The 12,978-nt window shown below is 41.3% G+C and overlaps 1 protein-coding gene and 5 non-coding genes across 9 annotated transcripts in view; 1 reads left to right on the top strand and 5 right to left on the bottom strand.

The window, feature by feature from the left end:
* Window positions 1–3,607, top strand: part of bnl (fibroblast growth factor branchless) — a 45,707-nt gene extending 42,100 nt beyond the window's left edge. Inside the window, exons 2-3 of one of the 4 annotated variants that reach the window (XM_036816802.3) lie at window positions 239–1,537; window positions 3,371–3,607. In XM_036816802.3, the coding sequence (XP_036672697.2) occupies window positions 291–1,537; window positions 3,371–3,425 (1,302 nt within the window). In that variant the 5' untranslated portion in view covers window positions 239–290 and the 3' untranslated portion in view covers window positions 3,426–3,607. Of the gene's footprint in view, window positions 1–238; window positions 1,538–2,211; window positions 3,148–3,370 lie in introns of those variants that run through there. The other 3 variants (XM_036816800.3, XM_036816801.3, XM_036816803.3) reach the window with 3 other exon arrangements.
* A 3,112-nt stretch (window positions 3,608–6,719) lies between these two features.
* Window positions 6,720–6,792, bottom strand: TRNAA-AGC (transfer RNA alanine (anticodon AGC)). The gene has a single exon. It is a non-coding gene; the product is annotated as a tRNA-Ala (tRNA).
* A 244-nt stretch (window positions 6,793–7,036) lies between these two features.
* Window positions 7,037–7,109, bottom strand: TRNAV-CAC (transfer RNA valine (anticodon CAC)). The gene has a single exon. It is a non-coding gene; the product is annotated as a tRNA-Val (tRNA).
* A 649-nt stretch (window positions 7,110–7,758) lies between these two features.
* TRNAV-CAC (transfer RNA valine (anticodon CAC)) lies at window positions 7,759–7,831 on the bottom strand. The gene has a single exon. It is a non-coding gene; the product is annotated as a tRNA-Val (tRNA).
* Window positions 7,832–8,668: 837 nt separating this feature from the next.
* On the bottom strand, window positions 8,669–8,741 carry TRNAV-CAC (transfer RNA valine (anticodon CAC)). The gene has a single exon. It is a non-coding gene; the product is annotated as a tRNA-Val (tRNA).
* Window positions 8,742–9,228: 487 nt separating this feature from the next.
* TRNAV-CAC (transfer RNA valine (anticodon CAC)) lies at window positions 9,229–9,301 on the bottom strand. The gene has a single exon. It is a non-coding gene; the product is annotated as a tRNA-Val (tRNA).
* Between the last annotated feature and the right edge of the window lie 3,677 nt (window positions 9,302–12,978).

Below are 12,978 nucleotides of genomic sequence, written 5' to 3'. Positions count from 1 at the left end.
TTATCTGACAGATAACGAACCAGAACCTTAACTTGACATTGAGAAATCGGAGCAAACAGTATTTCATTTTTATGTTATTAAGATAAGTTAACAGCTAAGGTAGCTCACTTTAAACAAGATACAAATAATACAATGTTTTCCAAAATTAACCTAGAGGTTAATTAATATCTACAATATTTAGCAATCTCTAACTAACCCTTCCCGCCGCCATTTGCTTAGCCAAATCATTTAATCATAGCCCTTGATTGTTGCAGAAAGACTTCACCGACGACTGCGTCTTCAACGAGAACATGGGCCTGCAGAACTACAACACGTACTCCTCCACGTACCACTCGCAGGCGCGGCGGGTCTTCTACTTGGCCCTGAACGGCAGTGGCCAGCCGAGACGCACCCAGATCCCGGCCAGCCGATCGCTGGGCAAGCTGAGCACCTACACCAATGCCATCACGGAGACGGTGCCGCAGGATCGGGTCGAGCAGCTGATCGCCAAGACTTTTGGGGCCAATCGCGTCAAGCACGGCGTGCGGCAACTCTGTGATACGGGCAAGCCGCTGATCGAGCTGATCGATGTGGCCAAGTTTAGGGGGCCGCCACATTGCAGCAGCAACACAAGTGGCAGTAGTACTAGTAAAAGTAGTAGCACTAGCAGTAGCAGTAGCAGTTACGTTCCTGTGCCTGCGATCGGCAGCCTGAGTAGTATTAGTAACAGTAGTCAAAGCGAGAGCGGCCATATTAGCAGTAGCCTTAGCAGTAGCAGTAATACCAGTAGTAGCAGTACCAGTAGCAGTAGCAATAGTAGTAGCCCCGGTGGCAAGAAGCCCAATAGAAAGAAGAAGCCCCGGTGCAAGCCGCACGAGCAGGAGGACACCCACAATTGTCAAAAGCGTGGAGGAGCGGGATCGGGAGCGGGGGCCCTGAGAAAACTGGGTCCCAAGGCGCAGAGGTGCAAGGAGTTGCGCGAAAAGGCCGCTGCCGAGAAGAGAGCCCCGCCCAATTGTGGCAAAAAGAATGGGGCCAGGAGGAACCCTCCAGATTTGGCCAAGGCGGTGCAGCAACGGGCCAAGGGCAGCATACAGCAGCAGCAGGGTGGCAAGAGGAAGCCCAACAAAGCGGGAAAGCAGCGGCAGATTGGTGGCAAGAAGCAGCAACAGCAACAGCAGCAGCAGCAGCCAGCACATCAGGTCAAGGCGGTTTCCGGTGGCAAGCGGAAGCACCGGAAGTTGGATACGAGCACCACCACCACCACCACCACCATGGCCACCAGCCTGGCCACGCCCCCCGCAAGCCACTGGGAAAGCAGCTCGCCCATTCCCGCCTTCTCCCTCAGCGAAACCAGCGATCGGGTGGAGCGCAATGTGCGCATGAGCAGCGGCGAGGATCAGGATCAGGATCAGAATCAGAATCAGGAGCAGGGTGATCCGGAGGAGGAGGCCGAGGGCGACGGGGTGTCCCTGGAGGACGCCAGCTACGAGGACTCCAGCTCCGAGGCCCAGGGACGCAGCGGTGCAGCCGGCGACGATTCGCTCTACTACGATTTGTGAGTTTCCCATAAGCAAATTCTTAGCTAACCCTTCATCTATCTCTCACAAAACAAACAATAATTAAGTATAGACTTTCCAAATTTTATTACAATTTTCTAAATTTATACAAAATAACTTGTTTTTTATTGGCAATAACTTCTTTAATACATTATATGGATTGGAACTTTAATATTTCTAAATTTATCTAAAATTATTAGATACTTTCCTTTTGGCATTAACATTGATTGGAATTTTTCATAGCCTTAAAAGTATTTTCCAAATTTATTTCACACATTTTGTACTTTTTGGTTTATATTTATTGGTTGTTGTGCTTTTTATTTTATTATTATTATACTTTTCAAAATTTAAATTATTTATTTGGGCCTAACTTTAAAATCAAAACGTTCAAAATGTGGAAAATTCAGTTGAAATCAGTGTGAGACTGTTGAAAAAATGAGAAAAGAGAAAGCAGGACCTAGAAATGATGTATAAAGTCTGGCTTGAGTATGCAAGAGATATTGTAATTGCAAGTTTGCACAACACATCCACACACGATCAGACACCAACAGACACCCACCCTACACACAGCACATCCAGCACCAAATCAACACCACATATATCATCCGCCAGTGTGTAAATATTTGATATATCATACATACGACCGTGGTTCACTAAAGTATTTTTGATGCAGCGGACTGTTGTCCCCCCGGCGATGATCCGTGATCCAGGTCAATGCCAGCCCCACACTAAAGACGATGAATATCAATGTATTACGACGGAGTCTCGAGTATTTTATAAGAACCTCTCAGCCAGCCATTTGGAGTATAACCACCATCGAAATGTATGATAAACGCACGCCCATCCAATCAGATAGTTGTAAAATCAAAGCCATAACCTTACGCAACACGAATGACCCAAAGAGTCTATTGAAATACTTGAGTCTCTGTGGCGGAACTTTCACGTTCGGTTGACGATGAAAATACTCAAAAATACGACCACACCGATAAGTCTACCAGAAACAAAACAAGAAAATTTAAAACTTGCAAAACGCTTTCCCAATATTGTAAACAAGTGAAGCGGCGAAAATTCGAATATGTCGAGGGAATCCAATTGTAAATAGATACGCGGTTAGTCGTAAGATCAATTTTTTGTCTCCGTATTGTCGAACCTCGCTGCCTCTCAGTGCGTATATATCTTAAGCTCTGTATATCAATTTTGAATGCAATTTTTACTGAGGTAAATACCCCATGCGAAACAATAAAGCCAACGACACATCGAAAACTATTATAAATAAAATAAAAAAATGGAATGCAAAACTCACAAATCACAAGATTGTATTTAAATTTACAGATACTAATGAAACTAACATGTAATATTAATTTATTCGATCAACGAGAAAAAAGCGTGAAATTATAGTTTGTAGCTTTAATGATGGAGTTATTTATTTATTTGAGAATATTTATTTATAAACTACTATTAAGATGCTTAGGCCCTAGACTAACAAAACTTTGTTATAATTTAATGCATTAAATGATGCATTTCCAGATAAAAGAATAAATGAAAGAAGCATGAGAAAAACGTGAAAAGCGAAACAAAAAAATAAAATTAAAAATACATTTATATAAAATTGAGATTGTGTTTTAGTCGAAATGGTAAGAAGAGTAGTCCAGTAAACTGGGTTTTTCTGCATGGAATTAAAATTTATTTAGCATTTTGCACGTTGCCCGACTTAAATCAAAAAAATTTACAAAAATGTCACATTTACTCATTTAATTTTTCGGCATGGTTTTCTATCCCCTCTATAAGTCCACTTCCCAAACCCCCTCTATAATATTCTGTGCCCTTTACAGCCTGTGCCTGCAGCTGATCGCCCTGGCTTTGCTCCAGTCTCGATTCATCCTGTGAGGGGATCCTATGATCTAACGCCGAAACCCATTGGACCACCGATCCACACAACAAAGCTAAAGTTCCTGATCTTTAAGAATAAGAGTTCTACACATAGAATACTACAAATAGCATTTAACATTTTCGTATTTATCATTTAAGACTGAAGAAAGAACACAAGCTAAAACTGCTGTAAATAAATTAAAATATGCATAAAGCTAATTCAGCACCTCGTTATCTTTTGATTTATTTTCCGGCCGATCCACTTGGCAATCCATAGCGAGGGGAATATTTCTTTATGCTGATTAAATCCCACTGTCATCATTATGGCACACATTGATAGAGCTGCCAACAGGTGAGCAGATAATGCTGATTGCTCTGGGAGAGCAGGTCGCACCTCCCCGAAAAGCTCTCGCCATATGCTGATATCAGCTGACCACAGTAAAAGACCTTTTTTCTAGATTTCTAGAGGTGCCAGCACGTGCTGAAAACGAATGGATCATGTGGTTGCGTCTAGAACGCGAGAGATCTCAGATCAGAGAGCGGCGACGATTTAAAAATTACAGTCAAGCATCCATAAATCAAAGTTTAACGAGCAACATTTTTTGTGGAATTTGGGTTAAGTGGAGGGGTTCAGCTTTAGGGGTCAAAAAGTAAAGCACCGTACATGATATTTTAGTGAATATTTAAGATTAATAAAAAAAGAAAGATAATATTTATAATATTCAATTTAAAGTAAAATTAAAATTAAAGTATATCTAATAGTTCCCAAAATACTTCTTATTGAAAGTGAAGTGGGTTCTAGTTGCATTTGCTCCCCTGTAAATGGATAATAGAACAAAGTGGAGCTAACTACGCTCGGATTTCGGCGAGGAGACCCAGACCCTGTACCCCGGTCCGCCTGTTGGATCCGCAAAAACAGTACCCGGTTCAAATCGTTCCGATTTTCATGTGTGAGACAAGTCACGTAGGCCTTGAAATGGCGAAATTGCTGCTCGCGGTCGCTCATTTTCCCGCATTCGCGTTCATCAAACGCTGCTGAATTTTTCGCACGAATAGGCGAAACACGAGGCACAACCAGCCCCCACAGCAGCCCCAAAAAAAAAAGAATCAAGAGTAGCGGAGTATGAAAAGAACACCGCTCGCCCACCCGAAACCGATACGAAAAACTAAAGACACACGCCGGAGGGTACGGAGAATCCAAGAAGCCGCAAACATCCAAGTTCTCTTGGCAACATACAATTTTACGAAAGGCCCCCCGATCGTAAAGTAGAGCTAACGTAAGCATAAAAGAGAGGGTGACGTCGAAACTTGGTCGCACGCTCACCACGCGCATTTCCGGGGCTTATCAGCTGCTCCGGCGATGATCACTGTTATCATATGGCTATGGGCAGCCCCACCGGCTATTGCCTGCTATCAAAGTCAGCTGTCTGAAAACGTTAATTGGTCGGCTGATTAAAAGAGTTCAATTGGGAGAACCCAGCGAACCGGCGATTACGTGTAAATATACTTGTTTATGGAAAGCTTTGACAGCTCGAAATGTCACAAACGCTCGTTTATACTGTTTACCTTTCTATTTCGCCGTCATCCGCTTATGACCGCTATAATTTCTATCTAGAACATGCCCCCGAAATTGTAGTTTACAGTGTTTTTCAAGGGTTTTGCAACCTAGTAACCAGTCCGTAATACTATGGTTTATGAAACTATACTTATTTTCGTCAAATGTAAATAAATCGAGTATTAAACATTTCACTTTTTTAGCTAGTCTCAATGTGGCATTTTTTTAGTTTACTGTAGTTTATTTCTAATAGAAGGTTTGTTAAGTAGTAGATATACATGGTTTATAATGTTTATGGTGTGCATAAAAGAGTATCTACATTTCGACTTGACAAAGATAAGCTCTTTTCTTGTCTTGCTTTTACTAAAATCTCAACTTTGCTGATATTGGCACAAACCCCCCAATAAAATGACATATAAATTTAGCAGCTTGCATCCAAACTTGTACGATTTTGAGGTCTACGTGACGTATGGAGAATACACCCGTGGTGATTCACAGCGATTCAATTTAGTGTGGGCATGCCCCAAACAGCTCCTCCGTCCAATCAACTGCACCTGCTCAATGCCAATGCCATTGCCATTGCGTCCCCAGTGTCGATTGGTGTACAGCGAATTCGAGTGGCAGATTAGATAGTTTTATTAATGAACACCCACATGAATCCGGCAGTACTAATTCACTGCCATGACATCTAACAACTGTTCACTATCATCTTGTGTGGGATGCAAGCTATCTATGGGAAAACATATGGTAAAGATGCTAGGATATGTTCATGTGACACCGACGCAAAGGTTAGAATATTCAGCATTATGAAGGTACACATTTGGGACTGAGTAAGATTTTCATCATAAAAAATAAATTTCCATAATATTTTGTTTTGAAAAACGGTTAGTAAGGGATATAATCAAAGGTAAGGAAACTTATAATATTTTCGAATTGAATTATTAGATATGTAAATATCTCATAGCATCACTGATTCGATTTACATTATTCTTGATTTCATTTCATTTAATGGCGCAAAAAAATGCTGATTTAAGATATGGTTTAGTACTTTATAGGATCGGAAATGATAATAAAAACAAGATATGAAAAGGTTAACTCTAATATTGAAGTTTAATATATATTTTCACCAATTTAAAATAACAAATCTAATCGCTTGTAATACAAAAAGAATTCTTAACGAGAATTTATCCTGAAGTCGAAAGTGGTTGCTGTAAACCCATAACTGTTTAGTCTTTCATAAGCAGACTACTTGACTTGAGGGAAATTAATATTAAATATTAAGAGCAGCGAAACGCATTCCAAAGTTGAATTCAATTAAACAGATTTCAATCATCCGGACATGACGGAAATGTCAGAATCTTCGCCAGACCCGTTGGTCTCCGCGACAGAGTCCCCCACCCCACAGCCACCCTCCGCAGAGTCCGGTTTAGCGGCATTTCTAGTTCATGGCCTGCATTGCGTGAATATGATGAGTACGCTTAATTGGATTAGCTGCGATGTCTGCCGGGAAATGGAAATGGAAACGGAGACGGGCTAAAGAGCCAAAGTCACTGAGCGATTGCATAACAAGCCGGTTCGGCCAGTCGTTTGGAAAAGCGTGTGAAATGGAGTTGTAACCGGCATGGTATTCTATTTACTAAATAATTGGACACAAATGTCGCCGACGATGGGAGAGCATGTCCATCAATCTGCCAAGTGGCTTATGCAAATGTTTTTAAGGCAAGAAAAAAAGAAATTAGTGAAAAAAGAATTCAACTTGGAGATGCGGGGCATCGATCCCCGTACCTCTCACATGCTAAGCGAGCGCTCTACCATCTGAGCTACATCCCCTGATGAATGCTGAGTGTCGTATTCGCCAACTGAACGCTCTCGCCACTTTTCGTGGTGGTAGTTTTCAATGAGACATTTATGTGTATAGGAAAAAAGCTTTTAGCATAAGCTTTTTGGTTATAAATACAATCTAATAGTATTAGTGAATAAAAACTGAATAAAAAATATTTGTAACAAGTATTAATTGAGTTAAAATATAAGGTTAAGACATCTATGCCATGAAAACAAAAAAAAACTTTTAATCTGTTTCCGCCCGGGTTCGAACCGGGGACCTTGTGCGTGTGAAGCACACGTGATAACCACTACACTACGGAAACCCATGACGCAAGGACACCTAATACTCAAATAGGCTGTTCAAAAATCGATGCTACAACAAGGAAACAGCCTTAGATAACTAAACAAATAATAAAATAAAGGAACACCCACAAATTGTGCAGTATGGAAAACTCGAAGGGGAAAGTACACTTCGACCCAGTTATTATACTCCTTTCCCTCGTTTCTTTGCCAAGTTCAAAGCAACAATAATGATGCACGCCCTGTCAACGAAAGACATTAAACTCCCAGGGTGCAACATATTTAGGCCATAACAGCACTTTCTTTAATGGGACTCCGTCCTATTTCCAGACAACCAACCTTTCCTTTCGTCTTGGGTGGCTCTCGGCAAGGGCTGCAACCAATTGAAGTCGTAAAAATATCCGGGAATTGGAGTCATACCGGGATGCTGACATTGCAGGCGAGTCGTAAAACAGTTGAAATTCGGTGTGTGCTGAGGGTCGGCATGTTTATAAATACAACACACCTGAAATGATCGTAAAGACAGCCTCATTAAAATGATATAAAAATGAATGTGGCTGAGAGAAAAGGTATTGAATAAACTTCAATATCACTGTGGAAGCGGGGTGGTTGGGGGTCAGTTGACATTGAAAGCAAATTGCATGCAAAAAAAAACCAAAAATTAATTCGATTTGTTCCCGCCCGGGTTCGAACCGGGGACCTTGTGCGTGTGAAGCACACGTGATAACCGCTACACTACGGAAACAGCTGGAAGACCGGCGGCAGAAAAGCCAACTAGAGGTTAGCGTTCTGCTTTTGATAAATTACACCTTAAAAAATAATAGCATACATACCGAAATCATTTAATTGTTTCTACTCGAACATGAATCTAATTGTGTGCATAGACTTCTATCATCATTGACGAATATACTAAAGATGCGACTTTAAAACATTCGATTTAATTAAAACTGGCATTTTAATATAAGGTTGCTAGTGCATTCCTTTTTTTTATTTATTTATTTATTTATTCTCACGTTAACAGGCAATTGAAAATTACCTATAACGTATTTTCCTTATTGCAGCTATAGCTACTGTGGCCTTAAGCTAATTTCCTTGTTTTTATTTCATCGACCATTTGAAAAGCAGCATCATGCAAAAAGTAAGATGTTCAGAAATATTTCCCATGGGCATCCCGTGGTTAGAAGAAAAGACAGGAAGTCCAGGTGAACAGGACAAACAAACTCTTCTCCTGGAAGTAAATTGTCGATTTTATTTTGTAAGTTAGTGGTAAACATACATTTATCTTGTTAATTGTATCGATCTTTAATTTGTAAGTATTGCAAATAATAATAAAGATGTTATAATATGTATGGTTTCCCTAAAAGTGATTATTTAAATAACTTTGTTTAATGTGAGTGTTGTGTTTTTGGAATTGAATTGAAATGAATTAAACAGATCTTAAAGTGAAAGCACTTACCTTATCCAAATATGATTTAAAATACTTTTGAGCTAGAAATTTTTAATTTAACAATGTTCAATAATGTTTAAAAAAAAAAAAGAAAATTACAAAAACAAAGAGGATCGAATAAAAAAAATTATGAATTGTTCCCGCCCGGGTTCGAACCGGGGACCTTGTGCGTGTGAAGCACACGTGATAACCGCTACACTACGGAAACGCTTGGGTAACGATCGGTTTAAGGCCCATGATACACGAACGGTCAGTTATGAAGCCAGCGAATATATTTTTAGCCTAACGCAACCACACTTTCTAATTTAACAATTAAACATATTTCAAACCTACTGCTGTTATTAATATTAATTCTCAAATTAATCAATGCTAATAATATTTTATTTGTTAGCTGCTGATACAATAGGTTTAAAGTTTTATTTATTTCATAATGAGATTTCGTAGAAAGAAAGGATACATAAAACTTAAGATTAACATTTAAATGCCACACCAAATATTACTATAGAAGAATATATAATAATGTATTGGTACAAACTTTAATATGATGACATTTCAAGAAAATTTGTAAGACAGGTCATTAAATTTTAGCATTTGGTACTTTTAGAATGTGAAGTGACATTGCGATTCTTACTGCACTTTTTGTATATCAAAAATAATTGATTAAGAAAATAAAAAAATGGAAAAAAGAAACCGAATGTTCCCGCCCGGGTTCGAACCGGGGACCTTGTGCGTGTGAAGCACACGTGATAACCGCTACACTACGGAAACAGCTGAAAATCTAGCGGCAAATAACCGAACTCGGTTTAGCTGCTTACCATCGATAAGAAAAACACTCCTAACATTTTGAAAGCCATTTATCAGTGTTCGATTTGCATAATTTCAATGCGGGAAAACGCAAGAATTTGTCGACAGAAAACCCTGATTTATGGTCTTTCCGATAAGCGAGTAAAAGTGTTTTTAACTGAGCTGAGCTTAAACTTGAACTGGTTGGAAATTAGCTGGGGTCTAAGCGAGTTTCCCTTTTTTCCCGATATGAACTATCAACTTTACTGGGGCCACCGCTGAAAAAGGAAAGCTCGGTGCGTGCGGCGGTCCTATAAATAAAGAGCAAAAGCAATTAGGTGGCTTCTGGCCAAAATTGATTGCAAATTGTGCTGGGATGCGGCAATGGCTTTGCAGGGGCTCTTCTGCGACTGATAAGGGCAATCGGTCGGATGCGGATTCTAAGTGGAATGGACACCCGCAATGGCCGGGCAAACGGGTTCAACTGGCCAATGGCGATACAAGTGACAAGTGAACATGGAAAACTAATTTATGTGGCGCATGCGACAGGAAATGCAGCGGCCACTCCACTCGATTCGATTCGATGAATCGGAATGCAATATGCAATGCAAACCCGTCGACGAACCACTGCAGTTGCTCAATGAAAATCGGCTCTGAATTCTTGGTTCTTCGTTCTTTGGGGACACTTGGCACCAAGACACCAGGCAGAGAGACCTTGACCGGGTTGTCCCGGCTGGGCAACGGTAATACGAAACCACCGCTAAGACGCAACAACTGGCGAACAAGTGAAGAACATATAACCGCCTAACAACACTTTGCTCTTAACAACCCAGCTACAGCCACTTTTGGCCCCGCCGGCTCCTCAATCGAAGACGTGTTAAGGAAGCGTATCTATCGCTGGGATCGGCATTACTTATTGCACAGAGAGGAAAAGTTCTGATTCCTTGAAGTCCATCCAGGACACTAACCTCTTTTATAAAGGCTGCCCATAAATTTAGATCAATTGGTGTCCAGATTGAAATTAAAAAAATAATATAACCATTTGTAAAAGCAAAAGTTGTTACGCTGAAAAATAACTTGAGTGTTATGCCATGCATAAGCTTTTTTATATAATTTTTGGAGATCATATTGTATAAAATCTATACTGTAGATCTTGGGGTGCTGCATTTTAACTTTTCAGAAACAGTATATTCAAAGATCAAAATGAATAAATATAATAAATTTTTAGAATTTTCACCAATGATATCCCCCTTATAAGTATTTTCTCGTAGTGCTCTTGGCAGCCGGTTCGATCTGCGTTTGGCTGCCGGCTGAGGCATCACCTCCATCATCATCAGCAACTGGCCGCATCTCAACATCATCGCTTGTTGACCAAGTTATGCTTTGCGAACAACGATGTGTCATGTCGTCCGCCAGCCCGGGGCAAGATGTGGCCAAGTTCCTAGAGAGGATGGCACAGGAGAATGGACTGCCGCGGCCATTCTTCACACCTCCCACAACGGGCGGCCAGAAATTCGCACGCTCGCGGCGCCAGCCGATCCTAACCAGCTGGGCTGGCCAAGAACTCCCGACTCCCGACTTTGATCGGACCTAGACCCCAAAACACCGCTGCGGGCCATCAACAGGCGCATTGATCTTCCTTTTCCGTCTGCTGTTGCATCTTCATCTTTTATTAATCGCCCCATTTATTTGATTATCTTCGCGGCCAGCGGACTGGCTTGGGATAGATTTATGCCCCGGCGGTGTAATTTACTCGCTAATCATGCAACACTTTTCATTTTGACACGTTCGGGCGGCTCTTACCAAAGCACCGCCAGCGGTAATTATGTAAATTTCCCCACCGATCGCAGTCGATCCAAACCGATTCGATCCTCTGCGATCCGTCGGATGCCGGGGGGTGCCATTTTATGATCTATGCCTGCTTCGTGCTTAGAAGCGAACTTAACACAAATTGATAAAAGCAACATCAACAACATGGGGCGCTCGACAGCGGTCTTGAACTATTTTTACGATCATCGATCCCGCGTTCCTCTTGTTTTTCGTTCCACTAGCGAGCACATCGCTTACATAAATTACGGCCAAGGACCCGGGCACCAGGTCCGGTATAGAATTCCAGGGAAAACACATCGGCCCGCTCGTGTTTTGACACCAAACATCCGCTCGAAGCCGCAGCCGCACCGAAGGGGTTAGGTCTAGGGGATAGCCATTCTGATCCGAACCAGGATCGGGCTGGGGCAACATCTGATCTTGTTAGCCGTTGCCGCTCATGCGCATGACTGCAATTTAAGCGCCATAAATTCTGTTCTCAGCTCCCCATGTCGAAGGCAATATGTCAAAGTTGTTATGCCCTTGCACTATATAGGGTAGCAAAGGTATGACCTATTACAGAGTAAGGAATTTTATCATATTATTTAAATAATTAATATCTTAAGAGATTCAGAATATTTAAAGCTTTTTTTCAGATTACACCTACATAAGAGTAAACATTTGATATAATAATAAGAAATAATCAGCAATCTATAAATAATAATCCTTATTTTTTCTAGTTCTTCTTTAAGAATGGCAGGTTGTGATATAAGTAATGGGCTATAATATATTGTACCATTTTATCAAACCATTTCATTTTTACAGAATCCTTTAGTATAGTTCTGTATTAAATACCAAATAACTAGGTATATCGTGACCGAACCCATCCTTTGAGTTAAGGATGTAAGATTGAGACTTACTTGAGCATGATGCCCTTCAAAGCACTTATCCATAATGTGAGGTTGCATTAGATGACTTAATACGATTTTCGTTGGGCATGGTTTGGGCTAGGTTATACAGCTGGATTGGATCCGCTTTCAAGTGGTTCTCTAGGGGGTGGGGTACAACGGTGGCATTAGCGGGAGACTTTGCTGTGACATATGCAAATGGAAAAAGTAATTAAACAATCCTTCAAGCCGTAACTTCGAGAGACATAAATTAGTGCTTAGCATTATAAATAAGCACAAACAATTTCAGCATTTTCTACACGATTAATAACGCCAATTAATCGCAGCAATGGCGGCTGGCAACAGTCATTGCCATGTAACTGACAAACTGGTCGACAGTTGCTAATGAATTAATCAGCGTGGAGATTAGATCGCAGATTGGCGATTCTGGATCTGCGATCGGTGATCAGAAACCATTCAGGCAATCGCGTAAAGAGCGTAGGCATTTAATTGCCCCAGCACACAATATTATTAGCGGCGCTACTGACAAATGATAATTGGTATTTGCATGACAATTAGAATCGCCGTCCGATCGCTGCCAAGATCGGATCAGATGGGCGCCAGGCGTCTTTGAGAAGCTGCCTCGGCAAATACCCATTGGTCACGTCGGGCACTTCCTGCATATTTGTGAGCCGGTTTAAGAGAGTCAGCTCCAGTCGCCGGTCGGCCCATGATCAATGGCATCGCGAAGACTAATGCCCCCGAAAATGCGCCACAAGGATCGGATTTCTTGAACTTGACATTGAAAACAACCCATGCAGATGAAGATGCATCTCGGGCCTGTCAATCCGCTTAGCAGGCGGAATGGTGCGATCATTATCACTGATCCCCGGCCAAATTAATTCCCGATCCTAAGTGGCTCTTAATTGTTGCAGTTTATTTCGGGAGTGCACCCAAGCATCGATCTGC

Source organism: Drosophila suzukii, chromosome 3 (assembly GCF_043229965.1).
Source record: "Drosophila suzukii chromosome 3, CBGP_Dsuzu_IsoJpt1.0, whole genome shotgun sequence".
Taxonomy (NCBI): Eukaryota; Metazoa; Arthropoda; class Insecta; order Diptera; family Drosophilidae; genus Drosophila; species Drosophila suzukii.
The sequence above is the reverse complement of the archived record's forward strand: the minus strand, read 5'-3'. Positions and strand labels throughout refer to the sequence as shown.